Source organism: Poromitra crassiceps, assembly GCF_964638095.1.
Source record: "Poromitra crassiceps genome assembly, chromosome: 4".
Classification (NCBI taxonomy): domain Eukaryota; kingdom Metazoa; phylum Chordata; class Actinopteri; order Beryciformes; family Melamphaidae; genus Poromitra; species Poromitra crassiceps.
The window spans coordinates 9,209,218-9,236,315 of NC_139626.1; the positions used below are offsets into that span (position 1 = coordinate 9,209,218).

The 27,098-nt window shown below is 49.0% G+C and overlaps 1 protein-coding gene across 1 annotated transcript in view; it reads right to left on the reverse strand.

Moving 5' to 3' along the window:
* The window catches only part of cacna1g (calcium channel, voltage-dependent, T type, alpha 1G subunit), a gene marked incomplete at both ends in the record, with an annotated part of 368,718 nt that overhangs the window by 282,656 nt on the left and 58,964 nt on the right, over nucleotides 1-27,098 (reverse strand). Inside the window, 1 exon segment of the mRNA XM_083635743.1 lies at nucleotides 188-299. Within this exon segment, the coding sequence (XP_083491869.1) occupies nucleotides 188-299 (112 nt within the window).

Here is a 27,098-nt window from a genome sequence, read left to right on the forward strand (position 1 = left end):
CCTTTGCTGTAAGTAATGATACATAACAGTAGGTACATCTCTGTGGTTTCTCTCATTTCTTTAAAATACATACCCCAACCCCCGCCCCCTTTGTTCTCAACTGATTTCCCTGGTGAAAAGAAGATCACATCCACAAACACATTGGTCAACATTGGCTGCGTGGAAATCCAAAAAGAGGCTCTCTTACCTGCAGGATCTTGCACCTCTCGGAGTCGCACAGGATGTCCTCACAGGGGTGGAACATGCCCAGGGTCACGCAGTTCAGCAGGATCACCAGCATGGACGCTCGCTCGAACCACGTGAGGGACAACAGTTAAGGAACATATGTGACACACTCAGGTAGAGAACAAGCAGCAAAGAGACAGGACACCAACGATCAACCAGACGCTAATGTATGGAAAAGAGGCGTGAAGGTTGGATGGAGATGGAGGGGAGAGGGAGGAGCTACGTTGCACACAATATGCGCAACAGCGACATGATCCCTTTCACATTGCTAAGCTCCTCTATGACAAACTGATGCATTATCTCCTCCCATCCAAATTGCCCATCAAGAGAATGCCTTTAGGGGAAGCCCACCTGTGACTGTTCTGAGCAGAGGGGAAGCCCACCTGTGACTGTTCTGAGTAGAGGGGAAGCCCACCTGTGACTGTTCTGAGTAGAGGGGAAGCCCACCTGTGACTGTTCTGAGTGGAGGGGAAGCCCACCTGTGACTGTTCTGAGTAGAGGGGAAGCCCACCTGTGACTGTTCTGAGTGGAGGGGAAGCCCACCTGTGACTGTTCTGAGTAGAGAGGAAGCCCACCTGTGACTGTTCTGAGTAGAGGGGAAGCCCACCTGTGACTGTTCTGAGTAGAGGGGAAGGCCACCTGTGACTGTTCTGAGCGGAGGGGAAGCCCACCTGTGACTGTTCTGAGTAGAGGGGAAGCCCACCTGTGACTGTTCTGAGCAGAGGGCAAGCCCACCTGTGACTGTTCTGAGTAGAGGGGAAGGCCACCTGTGACTGTTCTGAGTAGAGGGGAAGGCCACCTGTGACTGTTCTGAGCGGAGGGGAAGCCCACCTGTGACTGTTCTGAGTAGAGGGGAAGCCCACCTGTGACTGTTCTGAGCAGAGAGGAAGCCCACCTGTGACTGTTCTGAGCAGAGGGGAAGCCCACCTGTGACTGTTCTGAGTAGAGGGGAAGCCCACCTGTGACTGTTCTGAGTAGAGGGGAAGCCCACCTGTGACTGTTCTGAGTAGAGGGGAAGCCCACCTGTGACTGTTCTGAGTAGAGGGGAAGCCCACCTGTGACTGTTCTGAGTAGAGGGGAAGCCCACCTGTGACTGTTCTGAGTAGAGAGGAAGCCCACCTGTGACTGTTCTGAGTAGAGGGGAAGCCCACCTGTGACTGTTCTGAGCGGAGGGGAAGCCCACCTGTGACTGTTCTGAGTAGAGAGGAAGCCCACCTGTGACTGTTCTGAGCGGCAGCCATTATCCCCAATTTAGCCTATTAACCGAAGATTTGTTTGTTGGAAGATGTTCAACCCGTTGGCGAGGGCGCTTTATAGGGCGACTTTAAGGAGTGTGTACGAGGCGTAAAGACGATCAGAGCAGACTGACTGAGAGGAGGGGGGGGGCAGACTGACTGAGAGAAGGGGGGGAGCAGACTGACTGAGAGGAGGGGGGGGTGCAGACTGACTGAGAGGAGGGGGGGGGAGCAGACTGACTGAGAGGAGGGGGGGGAGCAGACTGACTGAGAGAAGGGGGGGAGCAGACTGACTGAGAGGAGGGGGGGAGCAGACTGACTGAGAGAAGGGGGGGGGGGCAGACTGACTGAGAGGAGGGGGGGGCAGACTGACTGAGAGGAGGGGGGGGGGCAGACTGACTGAGAGGAGGGGGGGGAGCAGACTGACTGAGAGAAGGGGGGAGCAGACTGACTGAGAGGAGGGGGGGGAGCAGACTGACTGAGAGGAGGGGGGGGGCAGACTGACTGAGAGGAGGGGGGGGAGCAGACTGACTGAGAGAAGGGGGGGAGCAGACTGACTGAGAGAAGGGGGGGAGCAGACTGACTGAGAGGAGGGGGGGGAGCAGACTGACTGAGAGGAGGGGGGGAGCAGACTGACTGAGATGAGGGGGGGAGCAGACTGACTGAGAGGAGGGGGGGGGAGCAGACTGACTGAGAGGAGGGGGGGGAGCAGACTGACTGAGAGAAGGGGGGGAGCAGACTGACTGAGAGGAGGGGGGGGGAGCAGACTGACTGAGAGGAGGGGGGGGCAGACTGACTGAGAGGAGGGGGGGAGCAGACTGACTGAGAGAAGGGGGGGAGCAGACTGACTGAGAGGAGGGGGGGAGCAGACTGACTGAGAGGAGGGGGGGGGAGCAGACTGACTGAGAGGAGGGGGGGGGGGGTGGTCTGGCCCGGTGAGTTAGCGGAGGCGGCGACATCGTGATGCACGGCGTGATGCGTCTTATTGACCGCAGCGTCTCGGAACGAACGTGGCGTTTAGCCAGCTGAGCTGTGTGACACCAATCAATGCAGAGACTATAAACAGTTTATCTATGAGCACAGATTAGGCTGCTTCAACACACACACGCACACGCATGCGCACGCACGCACGCAGGCAGGCAGGCACACACCAGTGTTTCCCCTACCATCCTACAGGCCTGCCGGGCCCGCCAGGCCAGAAAAAATAGTTTTAATTATTATTATTGTTATTTTTTTTATTTATTTTTTCCTGCTCTCCCCAAAATTTCAATAAACCTTTATGGCATAGTATTACAATACTATCCCATAATAGTATGATAATACTTGGGATGCCATTGCTAACACAGATGCGAACAGGTTAGCTAAAAGTTTAGCGTCGCCAGCGATGGCCCCCACCGTTGCGGTCGGGGTACGTTTCTAAATCCCTCCAGGCCTGACATTTTTTATAGGGAAAACACTGCACACACACACAGACACAGAGTGACACTTATCCAGGTGCCCCACACTTTGTTAAAATCAAGTTAAATGGTAAATGGCCTGCATTTATATAGCGCTTTTATCCAAAGCGCTTAACAATCAGTAGGTACATTCACCCATGCATACACCGATGGCGGCAGGCTACCACGCAGGGTGCTGGCACACCAACGGGAGCAATTTGGGGTTCAGTATCTTGCCCAAGGACACTTCGACATGCAGACTGGAGGAGGCGGGAATCGAACCACCGACCTCTTTTATCCAAAGCGATTAGTGGACGACCCGCTCTAACTCCTGAGCTACAGCCGCCCCAAGTTCAAGGTCTTTTAGCCCAATTCCCTCAAAGTCAAGGGCCCAACACAGCACAGTTTGAGATGCAGTTGGATCAGTGTTAGTTTCTGTTAACAGAACTACTGTAGTAGGCCTTACAGAAGCCTTACAGAAGCTCACCACTTGTGTCAACACGTCTCAACTGTGCTGTGTTAAACCTATTTACTAAAGTTGAGTAGGAAAGCAAATATCTCTCAAATTCACACACTTTCAAGGATTCCGACGGTTCCTTGAACGCTTGTGATAGAGTTCAGCATAGAGTATAGAGAGTGCTATTGCATCCTGAGTCCAGCCTGATTACCAATGTTAAAAGGACTAGACTGCTTGTCATCCAAGTAGAGGTCTTCGGGTATGCCCGAACCCCCGAACCCCCGAGCCAGATCTGGCCGGGTCTCGGGTCCATTCAAAAGAAGTGACTCCGGGTCCGACATTTCCACGGTCTGTACGGGTCCGGGTCTCGGCTTTCTAATAATAGACGGGTCCAATAGGGTCCGGGTCCATCATTTTGGACCCGTGAAGACCTCTACATCCAAGCGTGTGTGTGAGAGAAGTGTGTTAAAAGGGAGACAGTGTTTTTCATCTGTGTGTGTGTGTGTGTGTGTGTGTGTGTGTGTGTGTGTGTGTGTGCTGACATCAGAAGGTGTGTGTGTGCACCTGTGAGGACAAACGACCTGTCCGTCTTTCATTGCATTAGCCACCGCTCGCTCATTCATCGCAATGACCCATAATGCAGCTGGGTCAGCGCGGCCGCCACAAGCAGCGTCTGCCCACGGCTGAACAACACCACCAAAACCCAGGGCTTTATGCTGAGGAAAGCAGCCAGCGCCCCCCGCAGCTTCAGAGCGGAATAGCAAACAATGTGAAACTCCACATGCTGTTATCCCTACCGCCAGTGGCATCCCAGTCAATATTTGGGAACATGAACTATTCTCTAGAAGCCATAGAAGAGACGGCATTAGCTCGGGAGGTAGAGCAGGTCGGCCAATGACTCAAGGGTTGGCGGTTCGAATCCCGCTCCCTCCCAGCTGTTGTCGTTGTGTCCTTGGGCAAGACACTTAACCCTCATTGCCTCGTATGAATGGGTATGAATGTCTATGAATGTTGGTGGTGGTCGGAGGGGCCGTAGGCGCGAAATGGCTGCCACGCTTCCATCAGTCTTCCCCAGGGCAGCTGTGGCTACATCACCCGTAGCTTACCACCACTGGTACGAATGGTGTGAATGAATAATGATTCCTGTGAAGCGCTTTGGGTGTCTAGAAAAGCGCTATATAAATCCAATCATTATTATTATTATTAAGAGATACAGTGGAATGTAAACACAGCCAAACTCAAGTCTATAGACTTGATTCAGCGTTTTAGGCTGAGGTGAATCTTTATGGAGTGAATGCAAAGCATAGGCTACAGCAAAGTAAGTTAACTTGATGTAAGTTACAGTATATGAGACTGAGAATATAAATGAATGTTGTTCTGAAAATAAAAGTGAATAAGGTGATGCAGTTCACGTTTCACATTTCATAGTTGTTATTGTGAATCAGAACATTTTTAATTAAATGTAACATTTTTAATTAAGGAATACATAAAAAAACTGTATAAACGAGACGAGTCATAGAAAAACGAATCGATATTTTATTATTACTATTTTATTCTTTAACTTAAGTCAAAGTGACTATGAAAAAACACGTTCATAGAGTGGATCGCGCATATTTGAAAGATAATAAATTAACTTTTTCCCCCCAAAACTTTCAAATTCGTTCTCACTGATTCTGCATTCACTCTTGTTTGTCATTGCAGGTGACAGCAGTCCAGCACATGTAACGGACCTGTTGTCGGGTACAGCTTTAGCACTGAATGCTGAAATGACTGCATGTGCACACAACAGTGAACACTTCTGAAATCACCAGTGGCCTGGATGCTGCTAACCTGACTCTGCCAGACGGGGGCGGTATTGTGAAAACAATACTGGCCCCGTCTGGCAGTGTCAGGCTAGCTGCTAGCCGCTAGCAGCATCCTAGCCTGATATCAGACTGAATTGTCAAGTCATTACACTCCATTTCCATCTTCGAGTCTGACATTTCCTCCACTCTAACCAATTTCCATTTCCCCCTAAGCAACCACTAGAGGGCAACATATCTGCCTGAATATAACATTAATCCAGAGGAGAGATTACAAAAAAAGAAAATCTCTTTGGATCAATACCTTCCAAGCAGAATGTTGTTCGAATTTCAAAGTAGCCAATTGGTGCTTTTACTTGATTTAAAACAGCCTCGATAGCACCGTCTATCTCAATCGCCATTGTTGTTATTACTTGCACAGTAGGTCCGACACACTTGACAAAGCGTTAGTCCGGCCCGTTGCGCTGTTTATTGACGCTGATTGGCTAATCGCGCTCGTTGGACTAGTTGTTTCTTTCAACTGAGAAATGGCTGTTGCATGTCAGGAATGGCAGACCAGAAGCAGCCAACTCTCAACTCAGTGGAGTGGGCGGAGTCGAAGGTCAGTGGAGTGGGCGGAGTCGAAGGTCAGTGGAGTGGGCGGAGTCGAAGGTCTGGACCCAGGCAAGCTGCATCCAGCAAGGTCCAGATTGGACAGTTTGTCACTTCAGGATGTAGCTTATGCAAAGTGTGAAGTTTGTGCTGAAAACGCATTCAAAAGCTTCCCCTATCAAATCCACTACTGTCTGTATTTTCTCATGACAGGAGCAAAACAGAAATGGTGCATTTAGGAGAAGCATAAGAAAAGAGCAATCGTAGAGTAAGTAAGAGTAAGGGACTGATGACATCCAACCTCATCACTGTGAACTGTCAAAGAAAATCCTGAAGTATCCATCAAAAATGTCTGTCTGCTGCTATGACAGTGTTTCACTGAAGCACCGATAGTGATCAATGGTGTCTGTCTGCACTGTGTCGATTAGCAAGGCTGGCATCTGGCCTGGTGAGCCCGCCTTCACTAATTACCAATAGACAGACGCATTATGGGGACAATTGCTGGACAAATTGGAAGATGGACTGGCTGACTGAGTGGCTGACTGACCTGGCTGATTACCTGCTTGGTTAAATAACTAATGGCCTAACAATGGAGTAACAAGCCAACAGACAAGAGATTTTAGAGAGACAGACAAAGCAGAGACAGTGGTGGCATTGCCCGTGCAGTGCAGTCATGGAATCTCTGGTATATCATGGTGCATTCCAGGTATTAGTGGAGCGGCTAAGTGCTTATTTTCATCAGAATCTTTCAGTTGACGATACAAGCGTGAACATTGGCATGAGCAGTCTCCATGGGTCACTTGACAAGAAAATTGCCCGAGCCAATTGAAATTTCAAGATGGCGGGCATTTTTCAAGATGGCCAACACCTTAGTGGAGCAGTTAAGTGATATAATGGTTTATTTGGTGGCAGAAGCATGAAAATTGGCATGAGCAGTCTCCATGGGTCACTTGACAAGAAAATTGCCCAAGCCAATTGAAATTTCAAGATGGCGGGCATTTTTCAAGATGGCCAACACCTTAGTGGAGCAGTTAACACGTTCACTGCCATTGACGAGATATCTCGGCTTACAGAATCCAACGGTTAACTGCCAATGACGAGATATCTCGGCTTAATTTTTTTTTTTTTTTTTTTGACGGTGGGACATCGATCAAAGCCTTTTATGTCTCCTATACCAATATTGGAGGTATTGAATGTGTATAATCTATTTTACCGACCAACTAAGTGGCAACAGTGCCCTCCAGACAGAGAGAAAGCAAAGAAAAAACAGCCGCGGGAGGAAGCCATTCTCAAGGAAATGGCTTGGCGAAAACGCTTTCGATTTCACACACACACACACACACACACACACACACACACACACACACACACACACACACGCGCGCGCGCGCGCGCGCACACACACACACACACTCGAGTACCTTTGAGCATAAATAAGACCAGAATCGCAAAAGCTTCATCAAAGCTCTCAACCGACACCCCAAGAAATGAACGAGCCCGTTTTACAGTAATCCAGACTCGCCCGAGAGCGGCCGCGCCGCCAGCAGCAGCAGCACAGACGAGCAGCAGCAGCAGCAGCAGGACCCGTACGCCTCAAGATTGGAAGAAGGGGATCGCGAAGGAATTTCTCTCCCGTGTCTAACACCCCCCCCTCGCCTCTCCTCTCCTCTTCCCCGCTCCTGCGATTCCCCTCTCTTTTTTTGGGATCTGTGAGGCAACAGAAACTCGCCTGTGACAAAACACTGCAAAGCCACCAGACCTACGGAGGGAGGAGTTTGGAGACACACACACACACACACACACACACACACACACACACACACACACACACACACACACAATACAGTATACAGACTTGCCCAAGGGCACCCATAATCACAGGCACGTGAGGTGGTTCTAAAAATCCATTTATCTCAAAACTCTCTGAAAATCTCTGAAACCATGCTGTACTCAACGGCTAATATCTACATAACTACTAACTCTACAAACTAACTCTTTTAGACAGAGAAAGCACACATTCTATTAGTACTTTTGTGAACTTTGTGTTCACAAAGTCCAAGCAGAAAAGAATCCTCGGCTCTTGTAAAATGAGCCAGAATCCTCAAAAAAACCCTCTGGCAGAAGCTAACTACAGTATTGAAAAACGGCTGGCAGTGAATGTGTTAAGTGATATAATGGTTTATTTGGTGGTAGAAGCATGAAAATTGGCATGAGCAGTCTCTGTGGGTCACTTGACAAGAAGCCACCCACAACCACTTGAAATTTCAAGATGACAGCCATTTTCCAAGATGGCTGCCACCTTAACACATTCACTGCCAGACGTTTTTTTTTTACTGTAGTTAGCTTCTGCCAGAGGGTTTTTTTGAGGATTCTGGCTCATCTTTCAAGACCCGAGGATTCTTTTCTGCTAAGATTTTGTGAACACACAATATCTCAAAAGAACTAATAGAATGTGTGCTTTCTCTGTCTAAAAGAGTTAGTTTGTAGAGTTAGTAGTTATGTAAGCATTAGCAGTTGAATACAGCATGGTTTCAGCGTCAGAATTTTTTTTCAGAGATAAACGGCTTTTTGTGAAATTCGATAGAACAGTCACTTTAACCATTCATTTTTGGCATCAGTAAGAGTCAGACATCTAAACAATAGTTTTGAACAGTAATTTCCTCCATAACAGCAGGAAACCCCCCTCTGCTTCCAACTCCTCCCTCCGTGTGTGTTCTCCTCCTGCCTCCCTGGCTCTCCAGCGGGCGTGTCACAACGAAGTTGCTGCTGCCTGGCTGCTGCCTGTTTGCGCGGTGCCGCTGTTTGAGGAAGTCTGGGTGGACTCGCTCGTTTCGTGGAGTTTTGGTTGAGAGCTTTGATGCGATTCTGGTCATATTTATGCTGCGTGTTTCAAAGTGTGCATCCAATCTATTCTTGGAACCCCCCACCGTTGCCACCGCTGTGCATCAGCGCGAAAGTGAAGGCGTTTTCGCCATCAATTTTACAGTATGAGAACGGCTTCCTCGCGCTTTTCCCTCCAGTTTTGGGTCGCCTCTTTCTACTGTGGAGAGACATGTCGACACTCAGTGGGTCGGTAAAATAGATTATACACATTCAATACCTCCAATTCTGGTGTAGGAGACGTAAAAGGGTTAGATCAACGTCCCACCGTCAAAAAAAAAAAAACGATTCTGAAAACGTGTTAACACGTCGTTGGCAGTCAACAGCTGGATTCTGAAAACGTGTTAACATGTCCTTGGCAGTGAACGTGTTAATGGAGCAGTTAGGCCTAAGTAATCATTTAGTTAGTGATACAAACATGAAAATTGCCATGAGCCATCTCAAAGGGTCACTTCACAAGAAAATTCTCCCAGACATTTGAAATTTCAAGATAGAGGCCATTTTCCGGGATGCTACCACCCGCCATGTGGATCTTTAAATGATACATTTTCTCATAGAAATGTATTGGGTTCCTCAAAAGGCTCTGTCAAGAGAGGTTGTTTGACTGTGTTTTGTCTGACTCCTCACCCACGACCTGTCCAGTTTGGTAAAACCTGTCAGGAGTTGTCTCCCACTGGCATAGCTCTCAGGGTTCACTGAGGTACACAAGCTCCCTTACCACGACAAGGTAACAGTCACAAGGGAGTTTTTTTTTTGTTATTGTTGTTTTTGTTGTTGTTGTTGTTGTTGTTGGGTTTTTGTTTTTTTTTAACTAACAGCCATTAAATTTGTCAAATAAATACTAAGGGGTGGGGGAACAAAAATATATAACTGGATTTGTGCCGTCACTTGTGGCCTTCATGTCCGTGATGTAGATGACAAGTTCTGAAAAAATAGAGGGATGCCAGTTATGGCTAGCTGAGCTTTTAAGGCTCTGCTCATGCTTGAGGGCATTGAGATGGTCTGTTGTACAGTCCAACGAGACAGGCAGGATGGTATTTAAATTCCTGTGCAACAACATCACCAGCAATAAGCTTTGCAAGGAGCTTCATGTCACTTAGATTCCTGGCACATTCATTAACCCTTTCATTAAGTTGCATTGTCATTGCTTCTCTTAAGGGGGACATTGCACTCTCATCTTCACAGATAAAGCACAAAGCTTTCGAGGGCTGGGGTCTTCTTCGCCTCTTGACATTGATATCTTTGGTATCGTCGGTGTCTTCAGCAGCAGTAGAAGATGCTCTCTTTTGGGCCCTTTCGAGCTTTGTGTTGTTGAACATAAGTTTACAGCTTAAATGATATTTTGCTCTGTTTCTTGTCAATGTACTTTCTATACCATCACCTTCATCTAATCGGATAGGACTAAGATAGCCAGAGCATTGATCTTGTGAAATAATGGAACATTTCTTGCAATGGTACCATAACCAGTTTGATCATGCTCTATATTGACGAAACTGGGCTGAATGAGCTTTTCCTTGGTTTCCTGCTGACAAATGAAACATCTGTCCCAGTTGGTTTTCTCAACTGATATGATGGCTTCTGCCATGTCTGCAGCAATTGCATAGAGGCCGAGGGTGTATCCTTTTACCACCTTTAAGCACTTTGATGTATGGGATACAACTAAGTTCATGCCTTAGCCCTACAGTTAGTCTGATCGTTCATCCAATGTCATTTATATCCCGTGCGATCTGTACACCATCCGGTTAACTAAAACCCCAGTAACCTTGGCTCGGCTCTCCCGCGCTGGCACAACCTGTCAATTCAGGTGCGGCTATCTAACTGTTTTGGGGTAAATTAGACAGCATTTGGGATACTAACTTTCAATTAGCTGACATTGAACCCCATTCTGAATTTAACAGCAGTGATATATCACCAGTGTGCCCTGGTAGTGCAGATATTCACTCTTGTCTAATCTATCTATCTATCTAGACTATGATCAACACAACTGTATTTTGATGCGTTAAAAATTGTATTTAGCATAATCTAAATCATATAAAATAAAATTACACCAAATCGTCCTTGAAAAAATCCCAATACATTTCTATGAGATAATTGATCTTTTGAGGATCCAGGGGGTGGCCATCTTGAAAATTGAAATTTCAAGTGGCTGAGAGTGTTTTCTTGTCAAGCAACCCTTAGAGACTGCTCATACCAATTTGCATGCTTGTGTCACTAACTAAACAATCATATTGCTTAACTGCTCCATTTAGATGGTGGCAATCTTGAAAAATGGCCGCCATCTTGAAATTTCAAGTGGCTGTGGGCGGTTTCTTGTAAATTGACCCTTTGAGATGGCTCATGGCAATTTTCATGCTTGTATCAACTAAATGATTACTTAGGCCTAACTGCTCCACTAAGGTGGTGGCCCTCTTGAAAAATAGCCGCCATCTTGAAATTTCAAGTGGCTGTGGGTGGCTTCTTGTCAAGTGACCCACAGAGACTGCTCATGCCAATTTTCATGCTTGTATCACCAAATAAACCATTATATCACTTAACTGCTCCAATAAGGTGTCGGCCATCTTGAAAAATGCCAGCCATCTTGAAATTTCAATTGGCTCGGGCAATTTTCTTGTCAAGTGACCCATGGAGACTGCTCATGCCAATTTTCACGCTTGTATCACAAATTGAAAGATTATAGCACTTAGCCGCTCCACTATATGGAAGGTCAGGGAATTTGATATTCTCTAGGGAAGTCAGGGAAATCACATCATTTTACAAATGCATCTGTCTGTTGCAAATGCAACAATACATGAATAAGTTTTTTTTATTCTGGTCCCCCGCCTACCCCATGCTATCGCTACCCCCCCCCCCCCCCCCAAAATTCCCCTCCCCCCAAAAGGTCCCCGACTGACCAGAGGAGGCACTAGTGCAGCGACCAGGACACAGACATGACCAATTGTGCCTTTATGGACACTCACCCAAGCACTAGTACATACATACATACATACATACTGTATATACCGATATATGGTATATATAGGAAGGAATATAGGAAGAAATCTAATTCTTAGGTCATGGATGCGCTCCGACTTAGTTATGGGATGTCATGGAATTGTCATGAAATGTAACATTGAGACCAATGTGATGAATAGAAAATCACATTGTGTCTCTCATATATAAATGGCTATAGTGAGGAAGTGTCATTTTAAAGGCGGATGAGTAAAGTGCGCTGAACTTGGCAGCCGCTCCGCCGCCCTTGGGTCCACGTGTAAAAAGCAGACAGGCTTTATTGCTGCTGTCCGGGCCTTGACGACTGATTGTTTATGGTCTTACAACAGAATTTATTCAATGAAACAAATCGCTCATTGAGAACGGATAGGAGAGGGGCCGAGACGAGGCAAAGCATGAAATATTAATTATCCAACTAATTTAATCAATAACTCTCCCTTTCCTTCCCTCAGCCTGCATCTCTCCAGCTGGTGGGCTTTAATACAAAAATAAATAAAAGTGTTTGCAGTGTTTTGCCGTCAGTGTGAAACGCGTACACAGGCGCACACACACCTTCTGATGCAGGCGCGGACTGCATAATCGGGCACGTCAGGCAAATGCCCGGTGGCCTGGCCTGCAATTTTTTATTTTTTTTTGGTACACAGGCACACACACACACCTTCTGATGTCAGCACATACACAGGCACACACACACCTTCTGATGTCAGCACATACACAGGTGCACACACACCTTCTGATGTCAGCACATACACAGGCGCACACACACACACACCTTCTGATGTCAGCACATACACAGGCACACACACACCTTCTGATGTCAGCACATACACAGGCACACACACACACACACCTTCTGATGTCAGCACATACACAGGCGCACACACACCTTCTGATGTCAGCACATACACAGGCACACACACACCTTCTGATGTCAGCACATACACAGGCACACACACACCTTCTGATGTCAGCACATACACAGGCACACACACACCTTCTGATGTCAGCACATACACATACACAGGCACACACACACCTTCTGATGTCAGCACATACACAGGCACACACACACCTTCTGATGTCAGCACATACACAGGCACACACACACCTTCTGATGTCAGCACATACACATACACAGGCACACACACACCTTCTGATGTCAGCACATACACAGGCACACACACACACCTTCTGATGTCAGCACATACACAGGCGCACACACACCTTCTGATGTCAGCACATACACAGGCACACACACCTTCTGATGTCAGCACATACACAGGCGCACACACACACACACACACACACACACACACACACACACACACACACACACACACACACACACACACACACACACACACACACACACACACACACACACACACACACACACACACACACACACACACACACACACACACACAGGGTCCCCACACCTTGTTAAACAACAAATTCAAGGACTCTCCGGGCCCAATTCCCTCACATTCAAGGACCCAACATGGCATAATCTGAGACATAATCTGAGACACTGTAACTAGGGACGCACCAATAGGAAACATTTTGGCTGATACCGCTAACCGATATTACATAACACTGCTGTTATGGCCGATAACCGATATTTACTGATGTCGATATGATCGGTGTAAAAACAAGTTTCTATGATAATCCAATCTTCTACATAGTGAAAAACAAATATTAACACTGGATTTGAAAAAGTAATGTCTCTCTTTATTTCCAAAACATTTTGTAAAGCCCATAAAACATAGATTTACTGCATTGTTTCCTCTCCATATGAACATTTTGGCAGATACCGATAACCGATATTAACATGCTGTTATTTTGCTCAATGGACCCATCCTGAAATATTAAAAAATGACTAACATCGGCTGATGCCAATATGACTGCGGTTGCCAATTATATCATCCATCTCCCTGGTGACAACAATGAGATTCTTCATCATGAGAACTAGCAGGCTTTACAGAAGCTCACACACAACAATGAAAAAGACAGAGAGGCTTGAATGTGTGGATACTTCTCAACTGTGCTGTGTCACACCTTAAGTCAAAATATATATATATCAACAGAACTTCAACTTTTATTCTTGCACAAAATATATAAATTCAAGCACTTTCAATGCTCCATGTCTATTTTCAAAAACTTTCGAGGCCTTGATTTTTTTCCCCAGGGATTCCAAGGACCCGTGGGCACACACACACACACACACACACACACACACACACACACACACACACACACACACACACACACACACACACACACACACACACACACACCCTTTAAGAGGCACTCTTGTTGCCTAATGAAGGCAAAAGGAGATGCAAGCCGGATGCCGTCTCCCCTCCTCTCCTCTCCTCTCCTCTCCCCTCCTCTCCTCTCCCCTCCTCTCCTCTGCTCTCCTCTCCCCTCTTCTCCTCTCCTCTCCCCTCCTCTCCTCTGCTCTCCTCTCCTCTCCTCTGCTCTCCTCTCCTCTCCCCTCCTATCCTCTCCTCTCCTCTCCCCTCCTCTCCTCTGCTCTCCCCTCCTCTCCCCTCCTCTCCTCTCCTCTGCTCTCCTCTCCTCTCCCCTCCTCTCCTCTCCCCTCCTCTCCCCTCCTCTCCTCTGCTCTCCTCTCCCTTCCTATCCTCTCCTCTCCTCTCCTCTCCTCTCCTCTGCTCTCCTCTCCCCTCCTCTCCTCTCCTCTCCTCTCCCCTCCTCTCCTCTCCCCTCCTCTCCTCTCCTCTCCTCTCCTCTCCCCTCCTATCCTCTCCTCTCCTCTCATCTCCCCTCCTCTCCTCTCCCCTCCTCTCCCCTCCCCTCCCCTCCCCTCCTCTCCTCTCTTCTCCTCTGCTCTCCTCTCCCCTCCTCTCCTGTCCTCTGCTCTTCTCTCTTCTCTTCTCTTCTCCTCTCCCGCCTCTCTCCATCACTCTGCTGATTCACTCCCATTCAGCTCGCTAATGACCCCACGCCAGACACCAGGACAGCGGGACTGTCTGTACTTGAGACACAGAGAATGAGAGAGAGAGAGAGAGAGAGAGAGAACAAGAGAGACAGAGAACAAGAGAGAGGGAGAGAACAAGAGAAAGAGAGAGAGAGAGAGATGAGGGGGGGCAGATTCCAAAGAGCAAAAGTTGGGTGCGTTCAGCTGGAGAAAAGTTTCCGAGCCCTTTCGTCACGTCCAGTTGACTCCGTGTCTTATTTCTTTCACGAGAGCGGGGAGACGAATCCTCACTAGGAGGAAGAGATGAGGTGCGCACAGTCGGCGAGCGCGGTCGATAGGCACCAGCCTCTCTGAATAGATATTATTCATTGTGTTTACTATAACTCGCGCACGGACGTGCTTCTGTATCCAGCTCAGCTCTGCCTCTCTCTCTCTCTCTCTCTGCTGAGAGACCACACAGCCTGGCTATTTCTCTCAATCTATATCTGGCAGAGAGGTGCGGTGCATGGCCTGACACCGAGCTGAGAGGTGCGCTACAGTACATGGCCTGACACCGAGCTGAGAGGTGCGCTGCATGGCCTGACACCGAGCTGAGAGGTGCGCTGCATGGCCTGACACCGAGCTGAGGGGTGCGCTGCATGGCCTGACACCGAGCTGAGAGGCGCGCTGCATGGCCTGACACCGAGCTGAGAGGTGCGCTGCATGGCCTGACACCGAGCTGAGAGGCGCGCTGCATGGCCTGACACCGAGCTGAGAGGTGCGCTGCATGGCCTGACACCGAGCTGAGAGGCGCGCTGCATGGCCTGACACCGAGCTGAGAGGTGCGCTGCATGGCCTGACACCGAGCTGAGAGGCGCGCTGCATGGCCTGACACCGAGCTGAGAGGTGCGCTGCATGGCCTGACACCGAGCTGAGAGGCGCGCTGCATGGCCTGACACCGAGCTGAGAGGTGCGCTGCATGGCCTGACACCGAGCTGAGAGGTGCGCTGCATGGCCTGACACCGAGCTGAGCCTGATACATATTGGTTTGCTGTTATATTGGGCCAGACAGCACCGGCCTTTCATTAAAAAACAGCATACTCACCAGACGGCCTCTGATGTGGTGCCTGTGACGTACAGTAGCTTGTTTTGATTACATACCTGTATTCACTCCGGAGTTCGTCAATGCTATGCTACACGTTGTTGTCTATGGGCCGTCCTTAACCTGACTGGATTCTAAAGCAGTATTTTGATCGGACACAAGTAAGCACAAATGTTTTACTGCTATCATCCATTTTATCCCGAGTTTTAGTGTCCTGAATGCTGTTTGAGAGGCTTTTCCGTCGTGCGGAAGAATACAATTAAGAGGGGAAGCTTTTTGGGAATATATGGATATGAAATATGGTCAAATGTAAAGATTTTGAATATTGAAAGACAAAATAGACTAGTAAACCATCCTGATCACGTGAACTTGCTGGTTCGTTCTGTGGATCCGTCTGGACTCCAGCCCGCCCCCAGCCATTTCCAGAAATTACAAAGCGCACGGACCAATCAGGGATCTGCCTCGTATAGTTAACAACGTAACCGACCAATCAGGGTTTGGCAAACCAGTATGGCGGCCGGCTGTAACGAGCTGTAACGTTAAAGTTAGTAGAGTAAACACAGCCATAAGTGCACGATGCAGAAATAGACTCAATAACAACTATTCAACAAGAACAAGAGTATGCACCAGCAGAGTTTCTCAACGGAAAACGCATTTTCGCCATTCGTCCGAGTGGATTTGGATTGGATTTGGTGATGCTGATTGGCCGAAGGAGTTGTTTGTCAAAGCAAGTACTCCCGCCCACTGAAATCGAATGGAACAGAATGTGAGGTCACATGATCAGGATGGTTTAGCAGGCTAACAATATGAGCTTCCACGTCCACATCAGCCTTCCAGAAGCCTCTGTCAGTGGAAACCTAATACTGAAGGTGAATACAGCTTCATGTATATACATCATACTGAAGGTGAATACAGCTTCATGTATATACATCATACTGAAGGTGAATACAGCTTCATGTATATATCATACTGAAGGTGAATACAGCTTCATGTATATACATCATACTGAAGGTGAATACAGCTTCATGTATATATCATACTGAAGGTGAATACAGCTTCATGTATATACATCATACTGAAGGTGAATACAGCTTCATGTATATATCATACTGAAGGTGAATACAGCTTCATGTATATACATCATACTGAAGGTGAATACAGCTTCATGTATATATCATACTGAAGGTGAATACAGCTTCATGTATATACATCATATCTAATACTGAAGGTGAATACAGCTTCATGTATATACATCATACTGAAGGTGAATACAGCTTCATGTATATACATCATACTGAAGGTGAATACAGCTTCATGTATATACATCATACTGAAGGTGAATACAGCTTCATGTATATACATCATATCTAATACTGAAGGTGAATACAGCTTCATGTATATACATCATACTGAAGGTGAATACAGCTTCATGTATATACATCATACTGAAGGTGAATACAGCTTCATGTATATATCATACTGAAGGTGAATACAGCTTCATGTATATACATCATACTGAAGGTGAATACAGCTTCATGTATATATCATACTGAAGGTGAATACAGCTTCATGTATATACATCATACTGAAGGTGAATACAGCTTCATGTATATATCATACTGAAGGTGAATACAGCTTCATGTATATACATCATATCTAATACTGAAGGTGAATACAGCTTCATGTATATACATCATACTGAAGGTGAATACAGCTTCATGTATATACATCATACTGAAGGTGAATACAGCTTCATGTTTATACATCATATGTCACTGAGCCTCTCTCTGTTTGATGCAACCTGGTGAAATTCTGGCGTCACATCTGCCCATTCTACTCATGACAGGAAGTCAGATCAAAGCGACGAGGGTTCGTGCGGAGGATGAGCACATGCAGGCGCCCCCTTGCTTGATTGAAACCTACTGTGCCCCCAAGTTCACCTACTGTGCCTCCAAGTTCACCTACTGTGCCCCCAAGTTCACCTGGAGCGTCTCCGCTCGGGACGGACGTAGCTGAAATGAACCAGGAAGTGAGACGGGGTGATATTCAGTCACGACGCCGCAACGTGTCGGGGTCCCCTCATTAAAAACCTGCCACCGAGACTTCCCCCCGAATAGAACACAGGGAAGAAGCAGGCTGAATCAGAAGAAGAGAGAAACGTGGGGTTCCTGACTTGGCGCGTTTGGCAAACCCTCGTGGAGATGGAGAGGGTGGACGCAGAAGGGAGAGAGAGATGGATAGTTAGTTTGAGAGAGGGACGCTGGTAACACTGTACGAGTAACAGTAACGCTAACTTTGGTCACCGTTGTGTGCGAGGACAGAAACTTGGGAGGGAGGGGATTCTAAAATGGCCGAGTGGAGAGAGATGGCGACACCGTGATCGCTCTCTCCCCGGCGTCCTCTCCCCTCTCACCTCACTACTTCACAAAGCCTTCTGCCTCACCGCGACCACCTGCCTGTTGGAACCATTCTGCCTGTATTTATTATTTATTATAATATTGAGATGTGTTACTAGTTCAGATTGTTTACATAATGTTACATGACGTATATCTATCCTTTAGTACGCCACCTTGCTTTAGTCCTGAGAATTGCATGGGGAGGGGAGGGGATACAGTATGTTCAGGCAGGTGTGTTACAGTAGGTGAGGTAAACAGGAAGTAGGAAATGGTTTTGGGCAGGGGAGAAATCTTTGTTTACATTTTCTTTGAACCACATTAGTTTTGAATCCTGATGTATCTTCTTGATCCTTTTTACAACAGCCCCTCCCCACCCCCCCCCCCATAACTTGAACTTATCAGATTCCTCTTCGATGTCCGATGTACCTAGTCCCGCCAATAATGCAAAACAAAATGGAATGGAAAACGAAAGAAAGATGAAAACGATAAAAGCCTTTTTGGCTTTGATTTGCGTGTGCGATGCCTTGATTGTCTTCCTTCTCCTTCTTCTTCTTCTGTGGCCAAACTCCACAAAGTGCGCTCCCAGGAAAACACAGCAGGCCTCGAGAGGTGAAAAGTGAGGTGTGTGTCTGAAGTCTGAGACAGCTGCTGCTACAGTACATCAACCTTCCTCCCATCTCTCTCTCTCCAAACATCTCAAAGCCTCTTTCTCTGCCATCGCTCTCCAAGCTCTTCCTCTGGGAGGAGCCTGACAGAAGCTCTTCCTCTGGGAGGAGCCTGACAGAAGCTCTTCCTCTGGGAGGAGCCTGATAGAAGCTCTTTCTCTAGGAGGAGCCTGACAGAAGCTCTTTCTTTGGGGGGAGGATCCTGACAGAAGCTCTTCCTCTGGGAGGAGGAGCCTGACAGAAGCTCTTCCTCTGGGAGGAGCCTGACAGAAGCTCTTTCTCTGGGACGAGCCTGACAGAAGCTCTTCCTCTGGGAGGAGCCTGACAGAAGCTCTTTCTCTGGGAGGAGCCTGACAGAAGCTCTTTCTCTGGGAGGAGCCTGATAGAAGCTCTTTCTCTGGGAGGAGCCTGACAGAAGCTCTTCCTCTAGGAGGAGGAGCCTGACAGAAGCTCTTTCTCTGGGAGGAGGAGCCTGACAGAAGCTCTTTCTCTAGGAGGAGGAGCCTGACAGAAGCTCTTTCTCTGGGAGGAGGAGCCTGACAGAAGCTCTTCCTCTGGGAGGAGCCTGACAGAAGCTCTTTCTCTGGGACGAGCCTGACAGAAGCTCTTTCTCTGGGAGGAGCCTGACAGAAGCTCTTTCTCTGGGAGGAGGAGCCTGACAGAAGCTCTTTCTCTGGGAGGAGCCTGACAGAAGCTCTTTCTCTGGGAGGAGCCTGACAGAAGCTCTTTCTCTGGGAGGAGCCTGACAGAAGCTCTTTCTCTGGGAGGAGGAGCCTGACAGAAGCTCTTTCTCTGGGAGGAGCCTGACAGAAGCTCTTTCTCTGGGAGGAGCCTGACAGAAGCTCTTTCTCTGGGAGGAGGAGCCTGACAGAAGCTCTTTCTCTGGGAGGAGAAGCCTGACAGAAGCTCTTCCTCTGGGAGGAGCCTGACAGAAGCTCTTCCTCTGGGAGGAGGAGCCTGACAGAAGCTCTTTCTCTGGGAGGAGGAGCCTGACAGAAGCTCTTCCTCTGGGAGGAGCCTGACAGAAGCTCTTTCTCTGGGAGGAGCCTGACAGAAGCTCTTTCTCTGGGAGGAGGAGCCTGACATAAGCTCTTCCTCTGGGAGGAGCCTGATAGAAGCTCTTCCTCTGGGAGGAGCCTGACAGAACTGAAAGCCCTTTTTTGGAGGAGGGCCGCCGACCATCTCAGAATAAAAGAGAGACAGAGAACTGAAAGAAGGAAGAAGGAGGATGTTGATGAAATATTGACAGACTGTTTCAGCCCTTTGTCACGCGGGATCCATCACTGTCTTTGTGTGTGTGTGTGCGTGTGTGTGTGTGTGTGCGTGCGTGTGTGTGTGTGTGCGCGTGACGGCGTATGAGACCTAGTGCACGTCACAAATGTATTGATATTTGCGAGTCCCTCACTTCACCAGGAGGAAGGATCAAAGTTCTCAGGCCCACTTCCTCTGTTCTGGAGACGTCGATGTCAAACTGCCCATTGATCCGACTGACTCTATCTCCACTCTACAGTGCACTTTACTTCTCTTTCAATGAAGTTATCTGTTATCTATTGTTCAGCACTGCAGACATTCTCGTTCCAGACTACTGCAATTAATGATACAGTATACTCCACCGTTTATAATGCCAACAGAAGCTGAGCCTCACACCCCATTTACACCTGATATTCAAAATTGGAAAAAAAAAGAGACACCACATTGTGTCAGAATGCGCAACAGAAACACTTGCAAGAAGCTATCAAGCATGTGCAACAGTGACCAAGTCCCCGGATTCCCCCTGGTGGACAATCTAATGGGGCCGCGCTGGTCGCCTAGAGGGACTTGATTCAATCCAGTGCTCCCGGCTGTGAACGTGTGTAACTGCATCAGTGTGATGCAGAGAGCTTCTGGGGAAACAGCACGACGTCCAGCTGGCTTTGCCTCGACAAATAAAGGCTGAACTGTCCCCGTCGCCCTCGCAGCTCGCTCGGTGTGCAGCCTCGCTCGGTGTGCAGCATCACTCTGTGTGCAGCCTCGCTCGGTGTGCAGCATCGCTCGGTGTGCAGCATCACTCGGTGTGCAGCATCGCTCGGTGTGCAGCATCGCTCGGTGTGCAGCATCGCTCGGTGTGCAGCATCGCTCGGTGTGCAGCATCGCTCGGTGTGCAGCATCACTCGGTGTGCAGCATCGCTCGGTGTGCAGCATCGCTCGGTGTGCAGCATCACTCGGTGTGCAGCATCGCTCGGTGTGCAGCATCGCTCTGTGTGCAGCATCGCTCGGTGTGCAGCATCGCTCTGTGTGCAGCATCACTCGGTGTGCAGCATCGCTCTGTGTGCAGCATCGCTCGGTGTGCAGCATCGCTCTGTGTGCAGCATCGCTCTGTGTGCAGCATCGCTCTGTGTGCAGCATCGCTCTGTGTGCAGCATCGCTCGGTGTGCAGCATCGCTCTGTGTGCAGCATCGCTCTGTGTGCAGCATCGCTCTGTGTGCAGCATCGCTCTGTGTGCAGCATCGCTCTGTGTGCAGCATCGCTCTGTGTGCAGCATCGCTCTGTGTGCAGCATCGCTCTGTGTGCAGCATCACTCGGTGTGCAGCACGCTCGGTCGCTCGGTGTGCAGCATCTCCGCTAGAATTGCTAAGACGCTCTTCCAAAAGCCAGGAAGGGAGTAAGCAAGGGCGACCAAAACAGCATTTTTCACTCCAATACAAATGTCAATACCCGCTAGCGAGAGGGAGCTAAGCCTCTGACAACATCTCCCCCGTAGTGCAACACTGACCTATAGGTGAAATGAGTGCAGCACCTGAATGAGCAGCCTCGGCTACGTGCAGAGACAGGCCACCGTGTTGACAGCAGCGCGGAAAATCCAGCCGGTATAACAGCGTGTGTGCATCCCCCCCCGACCGTCTGCTGACAAGGTGTGCATCCCCCCCCCTGACCGTCTGCTGACAAGGTGTGCATCCCCCCCCTGACCGTCTGCTGACAAGGTGTGCATCACCCCCACCTGACCATCTGCTGACAAGGTGTGCACCCCCCCCCACTGACCGTCTGCTGACAAGGTGTGCACCCCCCCCCCACTGACCGTCTGCTGACAAGGTGTGCATCACCCCCCCCTGACCATCTGCTGACAAGGTGTGCACCCCCCCCCACTGACCGTCTGCTGACAAGGTGTGCATCACCCCCCCCTGACCATCTGCTGACAAGGTGTGCATCACCCCCCCCTGACCATCTGCTGACAAGGTGTGCACCCCCCCCCCCTGACCGTCTGCTAACAAGGTGTGCACCCCCCCCCCCTGACCATCTGCTGATAAGGTGTGCACCCCCCCCCCCCCCGACCGTCTGCTAACAAGGTGTGCACCCCCCCCCTGACCATCTGCTGACAAGGTGTGCACCCCCCCTGACCGTCTGCTGACAAGGTGTGCATCACCCCCCCCTGACCATCTGCTGACAAGGTGTGCACCCCCCCCCCCCCCCCTGACCATCTGCTGACAAGGTGTGCACCCCCCCCCCCCCTGACCGTCTGCTGACAAGGTGTGCATCACCCCCCCCTGACCATCTGCTGACAAGGTGTGCACCCCCCCCCCTGACCATCTGCTGACAAGGTGTGCATCCCCCCCCCCTGACCATCTGCTGACAAGGTGTGCATCCCCCCCCCCGACCATCTGCTGACAAGGTGTGCATCCCCCCCCCCCTGACCATCTGCTGACAAGGTGTGCACCCCCCCCCCCCCCTGACCGTCTGCTGACAAGGTGTGCACCCCCCCTTCCCCCCCCCCCCCCACTGACTCAGCAGTCTAAGTCAGAAGCCGGGGAGTTTGGAGGCCGGCTGAGGAAAATAGTGGCATATTGCTATGGCGGCTGTACCAGTGTGCGTCACGTCACGCGGGGATAAGTGAGTGGAGGGCGGAGAGAGAGAGAGAGAATGTGCAGAAATGAAACTGAATATTCACATGCATAAGGCTGTAATGACACATGCATGAGTGGCCGGTTCACACCATACGCCGAAGCAACGCTCAGCCTAAGCTCAACCTACGCCGAACCCACAAGTTTCATTTAGGCGTCCTTGTTAACAGGCGAGGCTGTTCACACCAGTGTCACGCAAGGTACGCTCAAGGTACGCTCAAGGTACGCTCAAGCGATTGTTCAGGATTCAGTGCAGCAGCGCCGAGCGAGGCGCTGAGGAAAAGAGAGGGCTTCTGGTGTGACCGGTTAAGCGTGAGCTCAGGTTCAGCGTGCCTCAAGCTTCAGCTCTGCTTATGTTAAGCGCCTGGTGTGAACAAAGGCTGAGGCTGTAATGTCCACAAAGCGTGTCCCTGCCATTCTCTCTCTCTCTCTCTCTCTCTCTCACTATAATGACTGTGCTATCACTTGTGTTAGGGGGTGGAGGCGGTGGAGAGATAGATAGCTGACCTAATGATCAGCACGGGCCGGGGGGAACATAGACGACAGCACAACGCCATTAAACTTTTACCGGCGTCCATTATTGATACACTCACAAGCTGGTGGGATAGGGAGCAACTTTTGTTCCCGGCCCCCGCCCGGCCCCCGCCCGCTCATGAATATGTATGCCTTACAGTACTCCTCCACTATTGCACTGACACAATGCGGACTCGGAGGAGGGGCGTCATGAAGAGATCGCTTTCTACGTGCGAGGGTTCTGACTTCCCCTGGTGGACACGCCGCAGCATTTCGGCTGTGTGGATGCGGGCGGGCTTGTGAACTGCTTTGCCTTGTGCTTTTCTAGAAGTGAGTTTAACATATGAAATGCATGTGCCAAGGAGGGTGGAGCGCTCGTAACGCGCACACGCACACGTGCACACGTGCACACACGCACACACACACACACACACACACACACACACACACACACACTCTCTCTCATCAGCCAGGAAACACCCCTGCATCTTGCCACTGCGGACTGTGGGTTGCTAAGCAACGCGCTCTTTCATGGGGAAGTATTGGGAAGTTACATCTCGGTCTGTAGCCGTGGTGATAGGGCAGAGTTGGGGAGTGTTGTCGCGGCTACAGCAGCACAGAACTTTGAAGAAGACATTTTAAAGTTTGTGTGTGTGTGTGTGTGTGTGTGTGTGTGTGTGTGTGTGTGTGTGTCTGTGTGTGTGTTGTCTTCCAGACAAGATCAAGACCAGAAAAAAATCCAGTTCTGTGTGTGTGTGTGTGTGTGTGTGTGTGTGTGTGTGAAAGCCTGGGCAATAATTCTAGCCTGGTATCAGAGTGGGTTGTCAACTAATTACACTTCATTTCCTCCTTCTTCTTCCTGGCACTTGACAACAGCTTGACAAAGGTGTTAGTCCCGCCCATGGCGCTGTCTATTGGTGCTGATTGGCTAATCGGCGCTCATTGGATAAGTCATTTTTTTCGACGTATGAAATCGCTGTTGCATGGCACGATGCCAGACCAGGAGCAGCCAACTCGGTGCAGTGAAACTGAATAATTCAATATGATCGTTTATCGTCTTCCAGTGGAATCATATTGTGATGATAAAGATATTCTAGTATCCGGATATATTTCTGCTGTCTAAATAACCAAAAACAAGCACATTTTACTTCAAAACTGAAAAAATGTGGTCTGGTAGGAATATTATTTGAAAATTTTCAGTTTTGTTTGACATCACACCAAACATCACCCTTTGGTTCAATGAGACGAACATTAATCTGATTATCTAATATGATATACATGAACCATATTGGGAATGATATCGATATTGAGGAAAAATCCGTATGATTATCATGCTATTGATTTCAACCATATCGCCCACCCACCCCTGGGTGTTTCTGACATTGAGATCAGCATTGTAGAGCATCCGAAGGGTTTCTCTTTCATCTGCATCGGCTCTGCCATGCCATACAGTATTCCCTCCCTTCCCCGTGTGGCTAAAGTGGAGAAGCTGCACGAGCAAAGAGTTGAGTTGAGCGCATGTTTATTCAGCCTGTCTTCTCTCTGTGGTGTGTGGGGAAAGAGACACCACACAGATGTCTTCTCTCTGTGGCGTGTGGGGAAAGAGACACCACACAGATGTCTTCTCTCTGAGGTGTGTGGGGAAAGAGACACCACACAGATGTCTTCTCTCTGTGGCGTGTGGGGAAAGAGACACCACACAGATGTCTTCTCTCTGTGGCGTGTGGGGAAAGAGACACCACACAGATGTCTTCTCTCTGAGGCGTGTGGGGAAAGAGACACCACACAGATGTCTTCTCTCTGTGGCATGTGGGGAAAGAGACACCACACAGATGTCTTCTCTCCGAGGCGTGTGGGGAAAGAGACACCACACAGATGTCTTATCTCTGAGGCGTGTGGGGAAAGAGACACCACACAGATGTCTTCTCTCTGAGGCATGTGGGGAAAGAGACACCACACAGATGTCTTCTCTCTGTGGCGTGTGGGGAAAGAGACACCACACAGATGTCTTCTCTCTGAGGCGTGTGGGGAAAGAGACACCACACAGATGTCTTCTCTCTGTGGCGTGTGGGGAAAGAGACACCACACAGATGTCTTCTCTCTGTGGCGTGTGGGGAAAGAGACACCACACAGATGTCTTCTCTCTGAGGCGTGTGGGGAAAGAGACACCACACAGATGTCTTCTCTCTGTGGCGTGTGGGGAAAGAGACACCACACAGATGTCTTCTCTCTGAGGCGTGTGGGGAAAGAGACACCACACAGATGTCTTCTCTCTGTGGCGTGTGGGGAAAGAGACACCACACAGATGTCTTCTCTCTGAGGCGTGTGGGGAAAGAGACACCACACAGATGTCTTCTCTCTGTGGCGTGTGGAGAAAGAGACACCACACAGATGTCTTCTCTCTGAGGCGTGTGGGGAAAGAGACACCACACAGATGTCTTCTCTCTGAGGCGTGTGGGGAAAGAGACACCACACAGATGTCTTCTCTCTGTGGCGTGTGGGGAAAAGAGACACCACACAGATGTCTTCTCTCTGAGGCGTGTGGGGAAAGAGACACCACACAGATGAAGTCCACAAAGGAGAGAAGATCGGGGATGCCAGGAAGCCAATATTTGAGCAGAAAAAGAGAGAGAGCAAGAGAGAGAGAGAGGGGGGGCAAAAAGGACAAAAAACATTTAAAAAACGTGGCTATGCTACAATATTTCTAGGTATTAAAGTTCACCTTTTCAAACCGTTACTTGCCCATAGTGCAGCCTTGCAGCTCTGAATAGCGAATCAGCAGCTTTTGAAGAGGCATAAGGAACCTCTTGAAAGCCACTTACGCCGAGTGCTGAAATGTCTATTACCCGCGTGGCGTAACGGCCACCCTCCGTAGCGACGACGCTACTTTGCTGCTCACGCTCAGCAGCTGATGAGGAGGGATCCTGCTTTTAGGCTGTGCAGCCAGAAGGAACACAAACTGCAGTCAGGCCACTTAGTGAGGCCATCAACACCTTGGGAGGCAGAGAGCTATAAACACACACCTACTGTACTGTATACAGTACAGGTACATTATACATTATCCATACATCCTCACACATACTGTACAGACAGTAGGGCTGGGCTATATTACATCCATATTGTGACATGAGAATACTGTAGATATAGTCTTAGATGTTGGATATGGTAATATGGTGATATTGCATAAATGTTGTCTTTTCCTGGTTTTAAAGGCTGCATTACAGTAAAGTGATGTCATTTTCTGAACGTCGCTGTTCTATTATTTGCCTTTTAACCATTTAGTCATTATATCCACATTACTGATGATTATTGATCAAAATTCTCATTGTGTCCATGTTTTGTGAAAGCACCTGTAGTCATCCATCCCTACAATGTTGTCGCAATATATTGAGGTATTTGGTCAAAATAAAATATTGTGATATTTGATTTCGTCCATATCACCCAGCCACACATACGGGCAGAGAGACCTGCGCAGATACACACATAATTGGAAACAAACAAACACACGCATGCCACTCGCACACAGGCACAGACACACACACGCACCCGCACGCGCACACACACACACACACGTGCACGTGCGCACACACACACAGACACACACACACCCACACACACACAGGCACACCTGTGGCCAGGAAGTGCTGTCAGAACTCAGTTAGCAGCTGTGTGTCCTTCAGACAGACAGGATACAGCACCAGAACTGTCACCCTAATTAACAGAGATGTACAGTTGTGGCCAGTGTGTGTGTGTGTGTGTGTGTGTGTGTGTGTGTGTGTGAGTGTGTGTGTGTGTGTGTGTGTGTGTGTCTGTGCCTGTGTGCGTGCGTGTGCACACACACAGGCACAGAGGAAAAGTCTATGATATGACATGATAATCTTCACAAACGTGATAAGGGGGGAGAGAGAGAGAGAGAGGGAGAGAGAGGCGAGTGTACAGTAGCAACAGTGATAACAATAATGTGCCGTAGCAACAGTAATACAATACCCTCTCTCTCTCTCTCTCTCTCTCTC